Source organism: Amphibalanus amphitrite, unplaced genomic scaffold, assembly GCF_019059575.1.
Source record: "Amphibalanus amphitrite isolate SeventyFive unplaced genomic scaffold, NRLGWU_Aamphi_draft 000073F_arrow, whole genome shotgun sequence".
NCBI classification, from domain to species: domain Eukaryota; kingdom Metazoa; phylum Arthropoda; class Thecostraca; order Balanomorpha; family Balanidae; genus Amphibalanus; species Amphibalanus amphitrite.
In genome coordinates, this window is record NW_024881569.1 from 33,759 (window position 1) to 58,262 (window position 24,504).

Consider the following 24,504-nt stretch of genomic DNA (forward strand, 5'->3'; position numbering starts at 1 on the left):
AGAGGGCCCTCTGTGTACCTGAGAGGGCCCTCTGCGTGCCCGAGAGGGCTCTCTGTGTACCTGAGAGGGCCCTCTGTGTGCCCGAGAGGGCTCTCTGTGTACCTGGAGGGCCCTCTGTATCCTTCACAAGGTCCCTCATTGGCCTAAATGTGTCCTCTAATTATCCTCAAAAGAGTTCTACAATACTTTTTCTTTTAGCGAATAAAATGGGAAGTGGTCAAAAGGGCCCTTGAAGTCATTTCAATTTTTTCCGTGTTATAAAAAAAAAACTTTTTTTCTAGGCTCCAGGGGGGATCCTAGGACCCCCAGGGTCCCCCCTTGGATACGCCACTGAAGGCACCGGTGTAATAACAGCAGCCGATTTCGTCGGTGCCGTGTTTGGTGATCGATGGCACATGGACCAACTGACAACTTTACTTGGGTACATAATTTCCTTGCTTTAGTAAGACCTATCGTCTGTCAGAAAAGCTCATCAGTTCACTATGTAAGATAAACTTGCATGTATTTTTTCATTTCAGGACACAGATCACATAACAGAAAGATCACACATGACATAAATGAGTTATTTACACACTCAAATAAATAACCATCCACTCGATGAGAAATCGTCTCAAATCTACACAATGGCATATTGAGGCATTCTGTTCGATAGTCAACATCAGTTTCACGGTATCAGGTAATCACAAACAAAGTGCTGCAGTATCAACTCCAAAGACCGATGATGATGCTGCTCCACTTACAGTCCATAGGACTGGTTGGGCGTTGCCACGTTTCCCTCCTGGCCAGACGCTGCGGCATCGATGTTTGCCTCTCCCTCGTACTGAAACAAGGAAGTGGCATTGTAACAGAACTGAAGCGAGAATGGATAAGCATTTTGTTATAATCAATTAATGCCGATTTTACTATTACTTTTTACCAGCTTCTCTACGTTTATAACACTGAAAACAAGAACTATCGGCGCTACGAGCTTATTAATAAATGCTTTTTCAAAAGTGTTGCTATAGTTCGTTTTTTTTTTTTAGTTTGCCTCTCACTGTAAACGTTTTTTTGAACACAGCACGATAGTTGCTAGCTGAATTACTGAGAAAACTGGTTGGCGCACATTGTATTGGTGATATGAACAATATTTTCAAAATAAGTTTTTAACACCGACGATGTTACGTTAATGTTGAACGCCGCATAATTTATAAATCAGTTCAGACATAATTTCTGAGAAGTCGTTTATCACTGTGGAGCTGTAGGCATGGGCAAATACGAGCTTTGAGTCTGTGAAATAGATAAACAAATTTGATGAAATTGATCGTCTGTGAAATCTGTTGAGCTCAATGTGCGCCAACCAGTTTTCTCAAATTCAGCTAGCGATTCTCGGGCTGTGTTCAAAAAGACGTTTACAGTGAGGGGCAAACTTAAAAAACGAACTATAGGCTTGTTTCATAATACCGTTTTCTTTGGCGATATCGTTTATATTTTTTTCCGAATGAAAGTAACGTTTGACCACTGATTTTTTCAATCGCTTTTCATATTCTACTTGCCTGAATATCGACGACGTATCCGGAGTCGCCCTCGACCGAGTAGTTGACGATCTGCATGCGGCCGTCGGCCATCTGCACATAGTAGGAGCCCGACGTGGCGTCGCCGTCGCGGGTCTCCTGCTGGCCAAAGTTGTTGCCGCTCTCGTCGTCCTGCACGGCGTACTCGAAGTTGTAGGAGGCCGGCAGTTCTGCGACGTTGCCCTCGGGTCCGGAGGCGGCTCCGTCCGGCGTGCTGTAGGCCGTCTGGACGCTGGGCTGCTGCCCGGAGGCGGCTCCCTCCTGTTCAGGGGGCGCTCCGTAGCCGCTGGCGGGCTGAGAGCCATAGCCTTGGGGCACGGCGGCAGCCACGGCCAGCACAGCAGCGAGAACCAGGAGCTGGGGACACCGAACATGGGGGCATCACAGGTGGTGCACAATGCATGGGCCCATTTCAACATCGGAAGTTCATTGCAAGATATCTTCGCTTTTCTATGACACCTCTTTACCTCTTTCTGGTGCCACTCACTCTCCACGATTCCCCGTCACTCTCACCTTCATGGTCGTCTCAGTGGAGTTCTGTGGTTCTGGTGAGTCGGTCTCGACTGTCTCCGTCAACTGGTGGCCTGCAGGTCAGAGCGGGCTGCTTTTATACGACGGACCGGCAGCGGCCTGGCCAAGGTCACCGGCGGGCCATCTTCACACGGGCAGACGGCATCGGAGTCACTGCTCTATTCAAAGATACGCCTTGAGTGCCGTGAAGGCTATTATAATCCTCAACTGCTTTCTTCGATATTTGTTGTCTCGAAATTATCTATTGAAATAAATCTTTAGATATATTCGGCCGTATCAGCTATAATGAGTCCACTTTTTACGGAGCGAGCGAAGCGAGCGTAGTCTTTCCTTAGATTAACCCTATTCCTGGCGGGGGGGGCCTCAGGAGCCCCCCCCTGAGGTTTTTTGGTTATATCTCCCAAACGCGTTGAGCTAGGAAGCTCAAATTTTCTGACTTTTCCTAAAAGGCTTCTACGCAACATGTCTGAAAATTTTGAGTTGATCTGACCTCAGGTCAGGTCACCAGAGGCGGTTTGGTGACGCTACCTCAGAAAAGTTTGCAATCACGCCAGAGCTAGAGTTTTTGACCGATCAATTTCTTCTCTTCAGGGTTTAGTTAGGGTACCAGTATGTGCAATTTGTATATCTCGGAATTTTGATATCGGTGACCTAAGGTCAGGTCAATTTCGCGACCTCCCCATTATAAGTCAATGGGGGAAAAATCAACTCCCTGTTTTTACCACTAAAACGGGTCGGAATGGCCCCATATACCATACATGACTTCATATACGATCAATCTTCACTACCTTGAGGTCTGTTTTGCTGTTGGGCAGCTGTGAGGTCATGTGACGTCATCAAAGGTCACCAAAGGTTTTTGGCCAATAACTCCGTACAGGAACAAGATACAGACGCGTGGATGGTCTCATTGTATTCAGCTCGTCAAGACGCATCGAATGATATACATGATGACCTCGAGGTCACGTGACCTGAGGTCAACCTTTGACCTTGACCTTTCGAGGTCAACATATATATCTTTCGATGCGGATTGACGAGAGGATCACGATGATGCCCTTAGTTTGTTCCTATCTTGACTAATTCGAAAGTTATTCGAGAAAAACTCTCTCCATATCTAGTGCCGCCATTTTGACTTTTTCGACCCCTGTGACGTCATCTTTGACCTGACCTGAAAATGACCTATGTAAAAATTGTAGATCTTGGCCGTGCGTATCCGATGCCGTTTACCGCTTGTCGCTATCTTGCTTCGTTCTCGAGATCTCGGGGGGGGGGGCCGAATCGGCCCCCCCCCGCCAGTTTCTTGTCCCGGCGGAGCCCGCCAGGAATAGGGTTAACGGAAATTTCTGAGTATGAGCGGCCGGCCGGCCGGCCGTGGTCACGCTTTTGCGAGGCTTATATCTCAGCAACCACTTGACCGATTTACACGCGGTAATTTTTGTAGGGTAGCTTCATTCCTTCTACCAAGTATTGGACTATTCCCGATGCATGTGGGTGACCCCTTATGCACGTGCCACGTGCAAAACGAAGAGGTGTCACTTTTGTAATTGTTGCAATATCTCGGTAACTACTTGGCCGATTGCGCTGAAAGTTGGCATGTAGGTAGGCACCCACTAGGCACTGCATATACATGTGCCAGAGTTGGGGTGCTGCTGCACGTGCGCACGTGCAGGGGTCGTTTCCAGATCTCGGGAACGGCTGGACCGATTGCGCTCAAATTTGGTACACGGTTGGGGACCGTTTAGTAGGGTGCCGTGCACAAGTCAGTTGGGACCCATTTTGCACGTGCGCACGTGCAGGGTGCCGCTTCCAGATCTCGAGAACGGCTGGGCCGATTGTGCCCAAATTTGGCACATCGCTAGAGACCAGTTAGTAGGGTGCCGTGCACAAGTCAGCTGGAGGTACCCCCTCGCAATTTCGCACGTGCAAGGCCCACCCTCTCGCTCGCTCCGTTAGTCGCCCCAAAAGGCGTTATACTGGTAAATAAATATATGCATATATATGTGACCGGCAATAGCATATAGCCATTGCCGGCGGAGTGGGTGCCGCCTTCTGACGGGTTTTCGCAACTGCTCAGAACGCGCTGTCGGATAGAGAGCTGAAAGCTAGCATAGCACACCTGCCCATTGATTCAAGCCAAATCTGCTGATACAAACTGCATGTTCAGGTCAGGTCAGGTCAGGCCACTGATCTATGACGTCATAAGCGAACTTTTGCGCGGTCCGAAAATGTCGTAGCTTGGCAATACTCTCGGTGCCAGATGGCGTTTCAAAGGGAGATGAAACTGCAAGATTTGAGTTACTTTCGAGGGCATCACAACTTCAATAATGTATACCTACCTATCTAGATTTTTTTTATAAGGGTCGCCTGACATTAGGTCGGTCACATGACCTCATAATCGTCAATTCCGCTTCTTTTATGTTTCTTTTCTCTCATTAGGGGGTGTCGCGACTTTTCCCAATCTTGATTTTGATTTTGGTGTTAACGTATGGGCTCTATGCGTCGCTGGAACTGAGTGCGGGGCACTCCTGGTTGCTTGATCATGGGTAACGGATTATAAAAAAAAATCGTAAGTCAATGGGGAAAACATGGAAACTGTTATTTTGGGGCCGGAAGCATGTATGTAGTCTAAGACTAGGTACTTACCTAAAACACATGGAATCGTGATTTAATTCACACCTTGCGGGTTCTGATGCTCAACTTCTGCAATCTGCATCGCTGAACTTGCGTGACGTCACAAGACGGATGTACGAAGCCACTTGACTAAAGTCATCTCAATTTTTCGTCAATAGCCCTCGATAAATTGAGCTAGCAAACCGCAAAAGGCACCAATAGACTCAGAAACACCCATTTAAATCGAATGATATGCATTATAAACTACTTTTACCATTTTTTTTTTGACCTGAGTAGCTTTGAAATATATGATTTCAAGCTTTTACGACTAGACATCTTAATTCAAGGTAGGTACGTTTTTCGGCTACTAGTCGTTTATTGTTTTCGTTTCGAATTTTCGACCTTCGCATCGAGGTCGTTGTCAAGAAACATACCTACAACGTTTCTTGACAACGACCTCGATGCGAAGGTCGAAAATTCGAAACGAAAACAATAAACGACTACAAGTAGCCGAAAAACGTACCTACCTTGAGTAGCTTTGACTTGACCTAGACTTTAGGTCAACACCCTAAGTTTACCTCGTCCCCCACCCCAAAAAAAATGACGCGCCTCACCATGACGAACACGATGGTGCAAAAATCGCGACTCTGCGACCATTTGTGTCGAAGTTATTTGTAAAAAAAGATCCCGTTCCTTGGGGAACTTGACCTGACCTCAGAGGTCACCGGTTGACCCGAGAACTTAAGATCGCGTACCGGTCGCTGCGTCTCATCGCACACGCTCGTTTCTCTTTGAATGAGGCTGTAGTTCAATCGGAAATGGCGAAGAGGGAGGGGTTCCGAGTAGTAATGTAATTTATAAAGTCTGATGGCCAAGAGTTGCGAACGAAAATTATAATTAAAATCTAAATCTTTTTGTATTTCAGTTCAGACGTTTAATTATAATTTTCGTCCGCAACTCTTGGCCATCAGACTTTATAAACATGTCTTACAATACTGAACAATAGTAATGTAATCTTGTTCCATCCCCTCCCATCGGCCGGTGCGCATATGGAAATCCGATAGGTTTGGCAAGAGTAACTAATACACAGACAGAGTCATGTATATGTCTTGGCAGCATCTGATGTTGCTCCTAATTCCTGAAGCCAGCTGCAGAAGACGAGCGAGGGTGGCACAGGCGAGATGTCAGTCAAGATCAATCACAGGCGAGTGGCAACCGATGATGACGATTGAGCTGAGCATTCATCCCTTCTCTGGAAGCGGGCGGGCGCGGCGCCTCAGTCGGTGTAGTACTCCGAACCGATAACAGATGGCGCCATTATCGCCGCCCGTCGGCGCCGCCTCGGACGCCTAATGACGTCATCATTCACTGATCGGCGCCCCGATCGTCTCCGCTGCGCCAGTTTTTGCCGCCGCTCGGCCTGAGCACGGAAGCTGCCGGCTGTTGTGAGGAGCACCGCCCGCGCCGGCGCGCTGCGCTGAGCGATGACGTTCGTTAGAAGACAGACGGAGTCGGGAGAATGGGGCAGTGTAGCCAGCACACTTGCACTTTCATCTGAGCTCATACGGGTGCCCTGTGTTTGTTAGGTGTAGCGATGGTGGTATGAGAGGCCGCCTTTCTCCTCCCTTTTACCCGTTATTTAGCTGGTTGTGTCCCTTATCAACGGCGGGACGGAAGTGATCAGAAGCATGACAACGGTGCAGTGCATTGAGCCGCACACTTGCTTTTTAATTATTTAATGACATTGGCAAAAGCGTTCAACGCTAGAGAGAAAACGATATGTTTTTTTAAAGCATTCTTCGATTGTTTGAAAATGAAATGAAAGTAGCATCGATCCATTTCTTCATGTTGGGAAAATAATTGCTAAGTAAACCACTATAAAACCAGAAGCGCGTATGTATTTAAATCATCCGGGCTGTTTTATGACAGGTGCTATTTATTCTATGTCCATAGACCGCTGTATACAAAAGCAGTGGTAAGCAGTCTATGTTCTTCTCCATTGACTGCATGCATGCCAACATTCATCTAAGCACCGCCTTTTTGCAATGTCCCTCGCTAGCTCCCTAACGTCAGCAGACTGCTCGGGCCGCGCTAAACGACACTGGAGACTGCGTCTCCGCACAACAGCCTATCCCAATTACCCGTGCAGTTGAGCGTGGTCACTGTCAGTCCAGTCCGGCCCACCGTCCGCGCCAGCTTTACGAGCGCTGCTCCGGTAGTTTTCCAATCACACCTATCCGTGCTTCTATCCTCAGGATACTGAAATCCTTCTCCTCCACGCCACAAGCCTCCTCCGGGCTGGACAGGCAACTTTATCTCATGCGGGCTGCTCCCTTGGAGCGGCACCGCTGCTCCTGAGGGAGCGCACCCCGTAGCCGGGTGCAGTGAGTGCCTTGGGGCTGGGTGGCCTGTCCTCTGGACGGGCTCAGCCCCGGCGACTCACTAGGGTGCCTGCCCAGACCAATGTCTCCCCCTAATTCCTATCATCCTTCCGGCTCTGCAATGGTCTTGTCGACCGAAAGGGCCTAGCCCAACAAAAAAAAAAAAAAGTTTTCCAATAAGAAACACAATTTTTACGAATAGTGTAGGTCTTCTTTTCACGCAACTTGTGATAACTACGCATTGCTGAGCGTGATCACTGCCAATTGTTGGGCTCAGCCTCAGTGGCCTGGAAATGTTCACGGTCCAGATGCCTCACTCAGTCGCCACAACTGAGCCGATGTTTAGAACCGAGTGACCCGCTCCGCTCTTTGACCCATCCTGGTTTAAACGAATTAAAGTGACAACCAGACAGCAGTGAAAGCCGCCAGCAGACCGTGTTTTGTGGGTGATGCTGATCTGATTCAGGCTGGTGGCGCCTGAGTGGACAACAGGCCCTCGGTGGGGAACGGCAGAGTTGCCGCACCAAGCGAGGGACACTGATTGATGCCTATGTTATGCAACACGTGCCAGGGAGGGTGTCATGCGCGGTATCGGAGGGGTTGGTATCAGTCAGGTGACTGGATGATGGTCAAGTTTCTGCATCCTAAGATATTTTTGCCCAGTTCATCTCAGCAAAGACCATTTATTATTCATGTGCGTTTAATTATTCACCATCACGACCACAGTTGCCTTACAGCACTGCTTCTAGATGGAAGTGCGCTTCTATTTTTAATTCCTTTTTATGGCCAGGATAAGACTGAGATGCTTTATTTCATCCTAACCTTGTACTCCCTAACCTAAATACCGCCGACACACGGAGCGGCGACTCTTCTGTATCCATTCTACGACGCCCGGAGGTGAGGTCACTTGGAGAGGCCCGGGTGCTGACGACTACCGAGCGGCGCCAATGGCCTGTTCCGAGTAGCCGCAGGATGAAGTTGCGTGGCAGATGGTGCGTTATTTGTCCACTAAACACGGACCGCCCGGCAGTGGACGGCGGCCGCATCGCTCATTCACCCCAGCTCACGCGTTTCAATTACCTTAATACCCGAGAAAATCGTCCCTTGCATGCTTGTTAGAAATAATCGCAGCCTGCGTCTCATGGGCGGCAATGGCCTCTTGTGAAACGCTCAATGGGCGCTGAGCTCTGATTTAGAGCCGATGCAGCCTTGTGTTGACCGTATCTCGAGCGAGATATCGTCCTGCCAGACAATAGTACTGAGTCAACATATTCTCGGACCACCAACGGGGAGCCTCCCAATAAAACGTGTTGACGTAAGTCAGAAATCGAACTTAACTTCGCGGCAGCTATCACCTGATACATTCGCACCAGTCTTCTCCGCTGCAATGCAATCGTGACGATTACGGCATCTAGCGGCTTAAAAACCAGCCTCAGGGTTATGCATGAACACACACTCAGCTTCAGAGACATCACTCCGGTAAATCTCACGCATCTGTCGGGGCCACGCGCCGTGGGACGCCCGACCTGCCGTCGCCGTCGCCGCGGCTCCCACCCCACCAATCCCGGCGCACGGCCGAACAAGACGTTTACGGCGCGGCGCCGTGCTGTAAATGTTTCTACAAGCGGCTGTGAAGAGGCGTCCGGCCGCGTGGCGGCGGCTCGGACGGTCGTTCCCAGACGGACGCTCTCGTACATCGTCCGTCGTCCCCGGCACCGACGCGGCAGCACCGAGTTATAAATCACGCAGAGGGACGCGCTCAGGAGACCTCGTGTTTTCAAAACCTCGTGTGACTCTTCTCTCACTGACTGTTAACTTCCAGATGATCACACCTGGTTACTTTTACAAGCGCTGGGAGCTACGAATGTTACTGGGAATGCCTCCGTATAATCCTGTCTACTGCAGAGTGTGTAATCGGAATGTTTGTGGCACCCGAATGTCTTCTTTTACTTCGACTTTTTGGATTGTTTATCAGACTAGCCCTGGCCAGGGAACACAGGGAGAGGCGTCAGCCTCGGTAGCTGAATCGTGGAAAATATCTGATCATCGAGCCGATTGACGTGATATTGAGAGCAGTATCGGATAAGACATACGCCCGCTGGAGACTAGCCTAACGACTAACAAGGGTGTTTTACAGTCACGGTGGGCTGGGCATGCATGCATTGTGCATACTCTACAGACTAGCGGAATAGGTGGTTGGGGGCGTTTGTGTCCATTCTCACATGAATAGTTCGCGCTTGACTCGTTGAGCCACCCTTACGTTGTCCAGTCTCCCTTCCCTACTTTTCAAACCCTCCCCACGCCCATGAAGAGTTCCGCCTCTGCGCGCGGCGGGAGGTGCCGCGCTGATGACGACGTTGCGTGCGGCGTGGGCGTCGTTTTTGCACGTGCCGCCGTCGGGTCGGGGCGGAGCGACGTCGGACGATCGGCTCTAACCGACACAGATGCCGGCCGACGGCCCCCCGCCGCGGCTCCATTTCCCTGCTGTGCTGAGGTCGTCCGTCGGTCCGATGGTATCGGGCAGCTATGAATCACGCACCCATTGAGCGACCGAGAAGGGCAGCGGACCCCGCCAGCACACTGGCGAGACTTACTCGTTTAGCCTTATGTGACTCTGAAAGGGTGACGATAGGCTGATGAGGACAACTGAATAATACGAGAAAAAATACAATGGGTGTCATTCGATCTGTTAGCTCATCGCCGTGCACTTTCATCATCAATCTCGAAATATGCTTGCAAGTTAATGACTCAAATACTCATGGAACCCATCTATCAGATATTCATCAACCAATTTCGCGGCTGTCATCTAAGCGGCCAACTGTCTGTCACATGGACCACGGTCAGTTGATCTCCAGGCCGTTCTCGCCGCGTGGACACTGTTTCCCAATCGGAGGTGTGCCGAATCTGTCTGCCGGGCCCTTCGTTAGCTGCAGGCCGCGTCCCTGACCCCGACCATCCCATCCCGCCCCGTGCGTATTCCTGCTCTGGCCCGATTCATTTCTCTGACCGTGTCGGTCGACGCCTGCAGTGGCCGTAAATGCTGTGGCCTAGCGCCGCAGGGCGGCCGGCCGGACGCTTCGCTAGCCCCCAGCATCTGTAATTAGCCATCTGTTAATATTCATAGGTTTGTATCACCACGTGGGTTCTTTAATAGCGTTGCTTCCACCCATGCACTAAAACGAGGTTCGGTTCATTTATGTTTCCATTTTGGGGACGGCAAACGGCGATGCTAATAGAATGATGCATGGTTATATCATGGATGATAGCCTATGAGGAGCAGGACTGCATTGTGTAATGCCCATTGGAACTGGGTGTTATGAAGATAAGCGGCATTTACACAGCTTTAATTGCGGTCTCGGCCATCAGGTGGTCAATGTGATGAACTTTTGAGAGTTGATTAACTTCAAACGATAAGCAATGATATAAGGGTATTGTGTTTTTACTTTCATTATTTGCAATTTGCATCATTCCGCTATCTTCTTTCGAACTACCCAATCGCGTACGTATTTTTCCAGAATGAATGCTTTCATCAATAATCTTCCAAAGGGCCGTCGGGGAGAGCAGCCTACCGCTCAGTTGACCAGTTCAGTGGTGCCATGGGACCCGGTTCAATCCTCTTCGGAGATCGACACTCGCTATTTGAGCCTGCCTGACAGAGATGGCCTGCGGTCTGCAGCGGTGGACTCCGGACTCGCTACAATGCAAATGAAATCCGTGAAAGGGTCGCGAGCTGCCCTGTTTATGTAGACATGGAGGAGATATTCATTAAACGATAGCTTCCACTTCCGTTCATCACAGGGTTTTGTCTCGAAGATGTATGAAATTCAGACTTAAAACTGAATGGACCCGTGCATATCGATCAGAAAAAGCCTGAATATTTTATACAAAATTGAGCATATTTTATTGGAGAGATAACTGACAACCTAATACGCAACTAGCAGTTAGCACAAGTTTAAAGGTAGACATAAAATGGAGACGTTTACAGGATCCCTAATTAATGAAACCAGACAAGCTTGTGCACAGTATGTACAGCTCGTTGTTATGTTTCATTCACAAATATGAAAAACATGCGACATTTCGATGAAGTACGAAAACTAACCGGTGACAATTTATGAGCGATCTCCGTGCTTTGTCATGAGCGTCGTTTCGATTTCACATGTGAAATATCTCTCACTGGCCCGGGGTATAAATCATTCGTTCCCGTGCGCGTAGACAGGCACTCTAGGGAGGCGGTGCTCTGATAAATGGCCATATTTCAGACGGGAGTGTCCTGCCTCAGCGTGACCTCGACCCAAAGGGAGCATCAGTCAGGTGACACCCAATAACAGAGATAGTACGCTGCCGAGCCGAGACGATTACTTTTTGTCCCTAAAACCCGGAGTATTATGTATTTACCAGATTTAAATTCATGGACAAGCATTAGTTATTTATGTAGCGGCATTTAGTTACATTGTTTCTGCTGCCCTAACAAGGAGTCCGTTCAGTAATGACATTCATGAATTTGTTGTCCTCATTCTTCAAACGGACATATTTCGTTTTGCAAATTTATATCGTTCACCGTTTTTGTGTGGTAGAGCGTACCCCAATTCCCTTGCTAAAAAAAACCAGCTTCATCAAACTCGAGCAGACTATGAAGCGAATTCAGTTTTATTACATGTCTACTAGCACGGAAGACCTATGTAGTATGTATGTACTCCATACAAAACCGCTTAGACGAAAAACATGGCGATGCATATGATGAAAGTCACTCAGCACAAACATGAATAGATGCTTTGATATTCGACTCCAGTGTGGCAATGTTACAAGAGTAGAGCAGGCTTCGCTGTAACTGAGTATGATATATCACACAACATTTCGTTTTTGTCCGTCATGGTATCGTATGCGCGTATGAGCACAGCAGCTGTTTGTCACCTGCACTGGTTGCCATGGGGACACAAACAGCGGTCCATTTGCGTCCCGTCGGGTGGCCGGGACTGGTGCTGTCTTCTCACCGTGGAACAGTCTGTGCCGTGTCAGCCGCAGTCGGCTATCACCGCGGGGGAGAGGGGCACTACCTCCCGCCAGTCTGAGCGGCCGGCGCCGCCCCGTCTCCGAGCGTGCTATTTACACCGCGTCTGCGCGGTGAGGCGGCCGGTCCAATTCCGGCCGCGTTTTTCCGCTGTTGTGCAGGTCACTCCCGCTGTGCGCCATTCAGCCCCACCACATGGGAACGGCTGACTGACAGCGGTGGGGTGCGAGATGGGGCAGGGACGCGCCCGTTGGGTAACCCGTGCTCCGGCTGGTCACCGGATGAGCCGCCCCGCACTATGATCAGACCTCAGATGGTCAGAAGGGTGGAGATGTGAGCTGCACGGGGAGTGGTGTGCTCGTTAGCGCGTGAGATGTGAGTGGTTTGATATCCTGTGGTGTGTCAGGTCACTGATCACCGATATGGAATATGAAACGGCCAATGCTTACGGAGATTTTGACAGCTGTTTCCGGGCATAGAAAGTTTTCATCCCTTTAGCTTAACCCCAAAGTTCTTCACTCGAATAGCCTTCCGGCTTCCGTACAACTGCCAACGATCAAATTTAATATTTGAATTTTACATATAGGCCTAAGAAAACACACTGTCAATTCAACCAGCCATCTGCTAATGTTTCGTCTACAAGGTGGCCTTCAGCTTCTCGACTGCCTCTGCGCAGTCCTTCCATTTCATGACTCGCTGACAGACAACAGGGAACTCTCCGAAGCAGTCCACATCCATTGCCTCTCCGTCGAACCAGATGATCGGACACGTGAGGCTTATTTTCACCGGTCGCCTGGGGAGGGTTGTGGGCTCATTGGGTTCGCCCGGCAGACCGTAGGAGACGTACTGGTGCCAGCGCGAGAACCCAGTGGCCTTGGAGTACACCATCCACAGTGGGCGACCGGTGCGATGCGTCTGCCGCCGCAAGAACTCGTTCTCCGTCGGATCTTTAGGTATCATGACTCGCATCATCTGCTTCCGGCATCCGTTCGAATTTTCTTTGAACCAGGAGGCGGTATCGTTCACCAGTAGGCACTTGTGACCGAGCTGATGGTAGCCGGACGGACAGCCGAGAGGACAGAGTTTCGCGGTGCAGGCCTTCCTGTTTGGTGTGTCTGCGTACTCTTCCGATCCATCGCAGTCCTTCTGGTCGTCCCTGACACACTCCAGACCTGTGGCCGAGACGTGGAAGCCGCTGGCGCAGCCGTGCGCTGCAGTCTCACAGATAAACTCCAGCTTGTTCTGGCAGTCTGTAGCTACCATCCCACGCCGGGTCGGGTCGTATGCGGCGCAGTCCTCGCCAGGTCCATCGCGCGGCTCTCCGGCAGCCCAGGCTGACGGTGGCACACGACTACCGTCCGCCTGCCACTGCCACTGGAAGAGCGCGTTCCTCCTGTCGGCTCCGGCCCACTGCAGGCCCACCTCCCCTGCGCTAAGGGAGGGCACCCAGCGGCGCCGACCCGCCAGTCTGGACGGACGGGCGACGGTAGCAGTTGGGTTCATTTCCTGGCAGCGACGTGTGGCCTCTGTGAAGTCTCCGGCCTCGAGACGTCTACTCAGACATGTGGACCTGCTGTGCGACTCACCAGCCCGCGTCACTCCCACTCGAGAGAAGCCTGTAGCGCAGGCAGCACGCCGGTCCTTCCGCAACTCAAACTGCCACTGTTTCTCCGGGTACTTGGACAATGGCCGCTTCACGTGACCTATGCGTGCACAGAGCGCCGGCTTGGGAGCTCGACAGTCGGTGTCGCCCCAGAAGCCGTTCCCCGGATCATCTTCCAGCACGGGATGTTTCATCAGCTCCATGCATCCCTCGAAACCGCCACCGTCTGGCTGCTTGAAGAAGCCCTCAGTTTCTGTCTGCAGGACATTGGTGAAGACGGGAGCGTCTCCATTCATCCAGCTCCAAATAATCCCGGGACCAAAGTCTCCCAGCGGATGGCTCACCATGTGTTTCCGCGCCACAGCGCCGATAAATGCCGATTCGTTCAGCATCTTGTACAGCACGTCATTGTGCTCCTGGCTGTGGATGGTGGCCAGACGGCCGGAGATGTTGCGGCAGGCGGCCAGCGCGAGGGCGAAGGGCAGCTTGGGCGTCAGGCTGTAGCAGAAGATGTCCTCGCCGAGCCGGTAGCTCACCTCGCCCGGCCAGCAGCCGCCGACGTGGTCGTAAATGCTGGTCTGTAATACGACAGGAATACTTGTTACGAGCGAGCGAGCGCAGCGAGCGAAGCGAAGTCTTTTCAATATAACGGAAAAATCTCAGTATGAGCGGCCCGGCCCGGCCCGGCCCGGACCGGCCCGGCCCAGCCTATAACGCTTTTGAGAGGCTTATATCTCAGCAACCGCTGGACCGATTGGCCTGCGGTCTTTTTTGCTGGGTAGCCCCATCCCTTCTACCCCGTAATTGACTACTTTTGATACATCTCAGTGACCGTCATGGCACGTGCCACGTGAAAAGTCAAGGGTGTACAAGCAGTTTTGCAAAAGTAATGATTTTGAGAGGCCCATATCTCAGCAGCGGCTTGAGCGATTGTCATGCGGTAATTTTTATAGGGTAGCTGCATCCTTTATACCAAAGATCGGATACTCTTGATCTATGTGAGTGACCCCCAGTGCACGTGCAAAATACAACAATAAGAGGTGCCAAATTTGTTCCCATTTCAGTAACTCGGTAATTACTGGGGTGATTTCGCTGAAACTTGGCATACAGGTAGGCACCCACCAGGCAATGCATTCCCATGTGTTGCGGTTAGGGTGCTACTGCACGTGCGCACGTGCAGGGGGCGTTTCCAGATCTCGAGAACGGCTGGGTCGATTGCGCTCAAATTTGGTACACGGTTGGGGAACAGTTAGTAGGGTGCCGTGCAAGTCAGTTTGGACCCCGTTTGCACGTGCGCACGTGCAGAACGCCGCTTCGAGATCTCAGGAACGGCTGGGCCGATTGCGTTCAAATTTGGCACACCGCTAGCGTCAGTTAGAAGGGTGCTTTGCGCAAGCCCGTTGGAAGCACCCTCTCGCCCTTCCGCACGTGCACACTGTAAAAAAAATCTTACAAGCCCCTTGTAGGAAAACCGCTGGCGCAAAAATGAGCATGCAGCGACGTGTAAAAATCGCCTCATATTTAGCTAGTAAGAGGGTACAAGCTTGTTTCGTTAGTAACTGACAAGCCCACGCCTCATAAACCGAGCACCCCCGTGTCAGCCCCTCGTTTCGTTATTCGGTACCTCGTTTGAAAACGAGGGCAAAACCAGCAGATCGGTACGCCGATCAGGCTCCTTAGCAGGACTCGCCTGGTAACCCAACCAGCTAAGCGCCTGCTATTGCTGCCCAGTAGTAATACTAGCTCAATTGCGTCACCCCTCCCCCCCCTTCTCCCCAGCCGCCCCTCCGACAGCCACGACAGCGTGCCAGCCACGTTACAAAAAAAAAACATACACAAAAATAACGTTTATTACTTATTAGCATACGATACAAAATATCTAAAATATACATATTACAATATCATAGTGGAGTGGTGCAAAAGCTGATTCGAGTCACCACCAATAACATTCACAAAATAATACGGTTGCATGAGACACGATCGGGCACTTCCACGGGCTCTGACGCAACGGCACTTACAACAGGCGAGTGAGCAAGTTGATCCTGCCATGTCAGGTACATTGTGCACTGTGCAGTCCATCAAATATTTGCCATACTTCGCAGATTCAAGCAAGTATTTTTTTCTGGGCGAGGCTTACCAACAGAAATATCGCTGGCTTCCGGTATACCTTCATGCCTCAGTCTCCCACAACTTTAAGCAGCTCTGCAAACAGAAAAGAAAATTAACTGCTGATTTTAACCCGCGCGGGGCTGGGGTCTCCAGCCGAACGCGCGGGGCTGGGGGGGGGGTAAATTTTACCCCCCCTGTTATCTCCCGAACTAATGGTCCGATTTGGAAAATTCAAACGCCAATCGAAAGCTCTCATCACGAACTACTAAAAACATGTACTTAATTTAAAGTTTGAGGTCAAGGTCAAGGTCAGGTCAAGGGTACAAATTGCAAGTTTCTACAGTATCGGCCTTGCACCGTAGTTGCCGAAGAATGGAGTCATGGACTGAGACTGATCGCCCAAAACGTGTTCTTAGGCTACCAAGACAATATTCGTTGCATACAACATCATTCAGAGGTCAAGGTCAAGGTCAGGTCAGGTCAGGTCAGGTCACCAAAAAACAAAATATAGAAAAGGGCATGTGCGACACATGTTTTATGGGTCATTTTACTCATAGAATTCAATAGGCACACTCAATAAGTGATATGGACCACCTCTGGATGAATTTCAGGTCGAGGTCAGGTCAAGGTCAGGTCAAGTGAGGTCAAATTTTGAAGTTGGTTGTTAAGGCCTAAAAAGGTGTCTATCTGATGCAGTTTTTCACGGCGAATCGAATGGTGCTATTTTTGTTTCCGTACGAGGTCTAGAACTTCCAAAAAAGTCATTTTTCAAAAAATTTGTGTGTCGTGACGTCATAAAATTCTGAATAACTCCCACATTTTTGAACCGATTCTTCTAAAATTTGGTATGTAGGTGCACATAGACCACTTCTCTGACATATATTCCGGTTTTTTCGATAGACTCAAAATTTTGGATTTCATAATGATTTCCCCAAAAAATTCAGTTTTTTGAAAAAATTTAGGCCAAAATCCAAAATTTTCAAAAAACCGAGATAGCCATTTGATAGACAAAGTAAAATTACGTATAACCTTTTTTGTTACGTCTTGATTCCTTTAAAAATGAAGATGTTAGCGGCGTTTGAACTTTTGCCGTTTTTGAGGCGAAAATGGCGAACATGACGTCACTAAAACGTCAATTTCTCAAAAATTTTCCGACGGATTTCGCTCAAATTTTCAGGGAACGTGTCAAATTGATGTAAGAAAAGGTACTGAAAGTTTGGCGGCGCTGCGCGCCGCCGTTTTTGAGATATCGCAAAAATTCGCGAGGGGGGGTAAAATTTACCCCCCCCAGCCCCGCGCGGGTTAAAATATCAGTGAGGATGGCTTTATTATCTACATCAACTGACTTTTGTATAAGATAAATCAATGTGAGGCAATATGTGTAGCTTACACATTTGGAAAAAAGGCTAGACAGCAACTGAAAGAAAGTCCGTCTTCCAATAGTCGGAATTCAAACCAAACAGTGGCCCACAACGGTCAAGGGATGAATTCTATGACGCAACATGTGTTCAGAATATTACAAAATAAATAAAATGTCGCCCATTGCTACGTAAATATCATACAATATAACGTACCTTCGAAATATCCCAGTCCGAGAACTTCACAACGCACCGTGCCACAACACAACCGCACCAACCGCCGGCAGCCGCAGAACTGAACAATGGCGGCCGGAAATGACGGCCCCGCGCCGGAAGTGAAGGACGCGTTTTAGAAGCAGTCTCAGACTCGTCGCTGCTCACCGTAGCAGGAATTTATGAGGCACTACCGAATCAAAGTCGTTTCGCCTCATTCGGCAACACGAAAACCCTACCAGGACTAGTCCGATGATGAGTTTCCGACTAGGTGGCGTGTGCGCAGGATTATATTTAAAGCACGTGCAGGGCGGTGCCTCATTAGCCGACATAATAATGATATGACACGATAATGAAACACGCATGTAACTAGCATGCAACAAGCTTCTGGCGGATTTACTTATGAGACTATGCGTAGTTTTCCGACACAGCGCGAAATCTGTTGATAAGCAGGAAGGGGTGTTAGGGAAGCATTTAAGTTATTAGGTTACCGTTTGTAACCAATTGTTTCACGAGGCCACTCTTTAACTAACAACTCTCAGGCTGATAATGTCCCTATATATAACAGCAAGGTACAATGGACGACCGTGTAACCCACTCCTTGTCATAGAATTGGCTCGTGACATTTTTTTACAGTGCACACTGTAAAAAAAAACTTACAAGCCCCTCGTAGAGGAATTCTCAGCGCAAAAATAACATTGCAGGAGCGTGTAAATTTGGCTAATTTTAGGCTAGTTGCCGAGTAACAAGCTTGTTCGACAAGGCTGTGCCTCGTATGCATACGACCACCGTGCTCCACCTAGTTTGACAACACGCACGTAAATAGCGTGGGTAGTGCGTCTACTAGGTGTCATAATAGCCCCTGCCTGGTAAGGTAACTAGCCACTGCCTACTAATCCATACCCAGTAATTGTACTAGCCCCCAAGGCTAGTAGTGGTACTAGCTCAAGGCCAGTAGTGGCACTAGTTAACTATTACCACTACTGGCCTTCGGGGTCGAGGCACGTGGTCGACGGAATTCCGTCGACGGAATTCCGTCAACCAGTGCCCCCGACTCTCGACCGCCACCCGCAAGTAAACAGACTGAGTAGCGCTGCAGCACATTTATTCGGGCACGAGAACGAGAACGAGAAAAATAACAGCGCCAGGACAATAACTATAACGTTAACAACAACAATAACAACAACAACAACAACAACAACAACAACAACTAACTGAATAATTTGCAATCAGGTTTCTTAAATAACCACAATCAAACATTTGTGATTTTTCATTAGCTCTGCACCGGCGGCAGTCGCGGGGTGAAGGTAGGCCAGGAATATGTACATGGCCCCATTCTTTACCAGAGAAGTCTGTAATGGGTGAAAAAAAACAATATTAACATTATTATTATCATAAGGCATACCAATCTGGAAAATGACTAAATTAAAGTTGAATAAAGTGATATATTCCTGCCACAAGCTAGCGTAAGTCCCAAACATATAGCTATTCTGACTTGGATAGACGATACCGGCGCACTTCTGCCAACGACGGGCAACATTATGCGATATACTGTACATCTTCTAAGAAGCTCAACAACATAATAACTTTTGTTTACAAATGGACAACCTTTTTGTTGAGCACACAGCAAATGATACAAGATGCCTCACCTTCAATCAAGCCAAAGAGCAGTTGGGCAGACACACACAGTAATGGCGACGCAACACAAAATGGACGCCGGCTCCCGGATGCGGGGGGGGGGGGACTCCTTCTGAAAGCAGCCACAGACTCCTAGGTTGTAACATGCGACGAGGATAGCTATGAGGCACATCCTCATAACCATCCGAAGCCGCTTACCACGCAAGCTTACCAGCACGTTTACCAGCTGCAGGCGTTCGTGACAACAAGCGGGGTTGCACGCAAGGTTATCCGTTTAGTAGGTGCCAGCCGGGGCCTCGTCAGCTGAGCTAATAGCAAAATGACCTAATTGAGGGACACGCCAAAAACTGGCCGAGAACAAGCCAACGGCGGGTAACACTGTGAGGCTGTGCGTAGTTCATTAACATTGCGCAAAATTAGGTTCCTGAACATGCTCTCGCTCGTAGGCATTTGTTCCACAAAGGGCATTGTTAACGTGCATGACTCTGACTACTAATGTCCATATATGTTGTAACGAGGTGCAAGGGAGGCACTCGTAAAAAATGCATAATTTCAAAATTAGCTAGTGAATTTTTTTACAGTGCAGGGCTCACTATCTCGCTCGCTCGTTCTTCGCCCAAAAGGCGTTTTACTGGTTGGGTTGTCTTGATTGCGCTGTGATGTATTAAATGCGAATTAAACTTTATACTAGAGCAATGGTTTATGTAATTTTCAATCTTATGCAGTAAACGTTATATTGCGCTTTTTTCATAATCACAATGTGTATTGTGTAACGCGTATTGCTTTTGAACGAGTTGAGAAATTCTGAAAAGCAGTTACAGGAGGTGCTACCGCTATAAATAGACCACTGCCATCCAGGCAGATAATGCTCGCCGTCACTGACATAGCCTACCTGTTTGTTCCTTCTGGTGCCATGGGCCGCGGCGAGGGTGGTCAACACCAGCACCACCCTAATCACCAGCACCAAACCCCGCGAAGGCGGCTCACGCCCAGATACCATAGCGCTGCGTGGCGCCGCAGTGGTGCCTGCGGCCAACTGCCAGCCGCCGCGACCCTCTCCTGGGCCCCGTATGGATCACCTGTCATAGGCATTACCGGGGGCCGGCGGGTTCCCACCAGACACCAATTCTCAAATACCCGGATGCAGAGGCTTATAAGGCTCCATCGGCCCCTGGGCATTGGAGCAGTGCGATCGGGTTAAATGGGTCGTTTAGATGACGCTGTTGAATGGCGCATGGATGGGGCTCTAGACGAGTGACAACACTATTAACTAGTGATCGATAGGTTTGATTCTCGTCGAAAGGCTGTGTGGCGATCGGTTTCATCATATAGAGAGCTGTATTTGGACAGAGAGGTATACGGTTTCACACAGGAGTGCCGGTCCTTGATGACGCTAAATAAGACCATATCAGTTATCACGGTCAAGGGCGGGCAGCGGGTGCTGGGGTGACTAGTTCAAGCAGAGGTTAAAGCGACTGACCCGACTGATACAGGGGCCAAACAAGTCACATTATAATGTATTTGACGCAAGCTCAATCTTGATTGGTTGATAATGATTAAACAGTGAGACAGTCAAATAAGTGGGAAATGCATATTGCGTAATTCAACACCTGCATCCTCGGGGATAACTCAGTCAGAATCAGCCAAATGTCTTGCGCGTCCACTCTGAGTATGGCTCGACTTCAGTGACAGTTTGGATATGGCTCATCCATGACGGTGTCTCACGCCAGTCAGTGTTTTGCCGTGATTATCGATTCAATGAGCGTGACGGCCAATTTCGCCCTTCACCGCTCCCGCTGTCTACTATCGGGGAATGCCGTGGCTAAAGGGTCAGTCCTTCAGTGCGCCTGCCAGTTTCCGCCGAGCAGCCCTCTCAGCTGCGGGGGCCTCTGCTGCTCGGAGAGCCAAACTTTCCTGGGAATTGGAAGCAACGCCGTATATTGGAAGCTAGCACTGCGACAGTGTGTCCGCCGGTGAACAGTGCAGCGGCAATCAAGTGACAAGTTCCGTCCTTCTTCAGCGACAAATAACAGAAGCGGTAATTATACAGAAGATAAGAACGAAACAAACGATGGGAAAACTAGAAGACTGAGACTGAAATGTAGAGATCGGAAAAGAAGGGAGATCGAAGTAGGTGGAGAGACGGAAGAAAGCAAGACGGCAGCCAGGATCATTAGCACAGCCAGTGGCGCTGCAGTGCGTGTCAAGTATTTATCCAAGTCATCAACACCTCTGTTCGGCTGCCAGTGCTGCCGGGTCGTGCTGGACTACTATTTCCCCACCATGAGCCTTCTGACTCTCTTGCTGGCTTGCCTGGCTCTGTTGGCGAGCTGCGAGGTCGGCGCCATGCCCCAGATTCTGACCCGCATCATCCGCTACACGAGCCTGCCGCTGTCTGTTCGCTCCCGATTCGTGACGACGCCTCTGCCGCCGCTGCCGCCGGCTCCACTGCGCGCTAGGAACTTCTGGCACCGCCAGGGCACCTACTTTGACCAGAGCGGCCTGGAGTACCCGGATGACAGCGGCCTGCCGGCGGGACGACCCGTGAATCCGACCTGGGACGATCATCGCGGTGACCTCTCGCCGGTCACCGTGGAGCTGCAGAGGCTACCGCACCAGGAGGAGGGGTCAGGAGACGGGTCAGAGGTCGGGTCAGAGGTCACTCTGGAGCTGGAGAACCCGCCCCACCAAGAGGAGGGTATTGTCGAGCTGGAACCATTTCCCATCGGCCACCTGCTACCACCGCCGCCTTCTTCAAATGATGCGTCATCAAACGAAGACGGTGATGTTCACCATGTTATATCGGTACCAGAGAGTCCTTTCATTCCCTACAACATTAGCTCGCTTCCAACAGCCAACATATATCAAGCTGAGACTTCACCTCCACCTTCCACGACCAATTCCAATGGCCCCACATCTGCCCCGTCTCTAAGTTACGACAATATTTTCACAGCCACCCCAGCCACAACAGCCAAACACTATTTCGTCCACACGACTTTTCCGCCAAGTCACTATGCTTTAATTCCAACAGGTCACCACCAATATTACATAACGACTCCATCCACAACAGACTACCAGCCCTATATAACAACTCCATCCACAACTACCGACTACCAGCCCTACGTAACAACGCCATCCACAACAAGCGATTGCCACCACTACCTTACAACCCCAACCACAACAAGGAACTACCACCCCTATGTAACGACTCCATTCACAACTGATTACCGCCACTATCAACCGACTCAGTCCACAGCGAACGACTATCACCACTACGTAACAACTCCATCCACAACAACCGATTACCACCACTATGTTACAACTCCATCCACAACAACCGATTACCACCACTATGTTACAACTCCATCCACAACAACCGATCACCACCACTACGTAACAACTCCATCCACAGCAACCGACTACCATCCCTATATTACAACTCCATCAACAGCTGACTACACTCAGCACGAATATCCAGATGCCTCGACGACTAAGAAATCGGCACCACATCCTCATTACTATATCAAGGTGACCAAGAAACCCAAGTACAAAATTTCCACGACCACCGCTATTGTGAAAGTGATTCCCGGTCATATTCACTACTTTTTGGACAAGCTTTACCACTACTATAAACATTTCAGGTTTCCATGGTCGTACAAGAAAAAGCATGACCACAAAAATAAGACGAACAAAATACATGGTCAATACTAAGACAGAAAGCAGTGGTACGTTTCGATTATTTGATAACCACAATGCCATTGAATGGATTTCTATATCAAAACCCAAAGATACCTGAGTTTAGCGTGGGTTCTTAACTCTCCTGTCTTATCGAGAAATCCGTGGTTCTCAGAAAAAAAGCAAATAAATAAGACTTTGTCTCTCGTGCCCGGTGGGATAGTCAATAGTCGTTTTTATTGTTTAAACATCAAAGCAAGGGGTCAACTCAAGCTCTCGTCGCGGCCTGTCGGCTAGGCAGTCAGATGCTCTTGTCATTTTATACACCTCACTCTATCGCACTGTATTTGGTACTCACTCTTCCCCATCTATGTACATGCTCTTGGAAGATTATAATAAATAATGCATTTTAGCAATGTTATAAATAATTTTATTATGATCATGGATAGCGTTCGTAAAATAAACACCTTGTTTGGTGAATGTTTAGTTTATTATAAAAACTTACTGGGAAAATGAGTCAAGCTCCAGATCCAGCCTCAGTAATCTACTTCCGCCATACAATCAAGTTTACCAGTCACCAATCGAAAGGCTGACGATATGGAGGAAGGGCGACATAGCGCGAGAGGACTCTTCTCACCACATGAACTGATTTTCACGGTATGATCTTACGGTATCAAAACAGCACCAGGACTAATCTTTTGTGTTATGTTTACATTAAATTTATGATAGTTTTTTTTCGTATGCTCATATGGCGTAGCTGCCGAAAGGTAATTAACATGTAATTAACATGTCCAGTTGTAATCCTTTTCAATTAACAAAATTAAGTTCGAGACGCTTGTAACCAAAAGACTCATGATGATGTTTAACTTCTGCCTTGAATCTTTCTCCTAGACTGGTCAGGTCAAACGGAACACAATAGAAGACACTTGAGCTTGCACTCTCTTTTGTGAGTCTCTCGCTCCATGCCACTGACGGAACGTTTGTTGTCGCTGAAGAACGGCCGCACCATTCAGGCTGGTGTCGGGTTTGACGTGAAGTGCGGTGACGTATGGACTTGTCTGACGACTGAGAGGGAAACGTTGAGTTCCGACAGCATCTCGTCGCTCTGAATCTTGAAATGTTGGATCAGAAATCCTCTCGCATAAGCTGCACCGTATGGGCACAACAGGTGAGCGCTTAGATAAGCCATGAAAACCACAGACTTTTTATACTTTTCATCTGAAGTCAGTTTGAATTTTCAGAAGATTCGACCGTCTTATCACTCACATTAAATTTCAAATTTTATTTGTAACTAACTTTGTTAGTTACATACAACAAAAAGAGCAATGCTCAACAGCATGTACATACCTAATTCTCTCAACAGTTGCCACAGCTCCAGCATTTGGGCACCGTCTGCTCATCACAGCGCAGCTCTAGCTCGGTCACTCATTAGTCATTTCACATTCGGCATGGTGTCACTCGACACTCAAGACGTTACACTGAAGGAAGCACTTCACGCATAAAAATCCACCGTCAGCAAAGATCGAAAAAAGTTTGGCTTCAATATAGCCACTTGTTCGTCAATAACAGCTTCACCATCAGCTGCGGGTGCCTGTCGCACAGTTTATTAACTGCTCGCCTAATTGCGTTTGATTTACCGCCGACCTCTAGCGCCAACCCATCTTCCACCGACTACGTTCGAGCCCATCAGTACAGCTCAGTACAGGCCCATAACTACGACGGCATATGGTAACTGTCGCAGCGGGCCATGCATCGTTGCCTGCCGGCCAAGAGCGTCGGCGTCGGCTCCGTCCCCGCCACCACGGTCTCTCGGGCTCGTCCCTGATCCTCG

At 49.2% G+C, this 24,504-nt stretch overlaps 1 protein-coding gene across 2 annotated transcripts; it reads right to left on the bottom strand.

Moving 5' to 3' along the window:
- Positions 1 to 476: 476 nt before the first annotated feature.
- Positions 477 to 20,087, bottom strand: LOC122379207 (pro-resilin-like). 2 transcript variants are annotated; one of them, XM_043361213.1, is made up of 4 exons: positions 19,891 to 19,991; positions 2,064 to 2,134; positions 1,533 to 1,907; positions 477 to 820 (listed from the first exon to the last, which is right to left on the bottom strand). In XM_043361213.1, the coding sequence occupies exons 2-4, from the start codon at positions 2,067 to 2,069 to the stop codon at positions 737 to 739; spliced, it is 465 nt and encodes a 154-aa protein (XP_043217148.1). In that variant the 5' UTR covers positions 2,070 to 2,134; positions 19,891 to 19,991; the 3' UTR covers positions 477 to 736. The 2 variants fall into 2 exon arrangements, with proteins under 2 accessions (XP_043217148.1, XP_043217147.1); XM_043361212.1 differs by lacking the exons at positions 477 to 820; positions 1,533 to 1,907; positions 2,064 to 2,134 and adding an exon at positions 11,699 to 14,258 and having other exon boundaries at positions 19,891 to 20,087.
- Between the last annotated feature and the right edge of the window lie 4,417 nt (positions 20,088 to 24,504).

Coding starts and splice junctions, on each gene's coding strand:
- LOC122379207 (XM_043361212.1), bottom strand. CDS start 19,998: ATGGTATCTGGGCGTGAGCCGCCTTCGCGGGGTTTGGTGCTGGTGATT. Junction 14,259..19,890: donor GCACCAGAAGGAACAAACAG/GTAGGCTATGTC, acceptor GTCGTATTACAG/ACCAGCATTTACGACCACGT.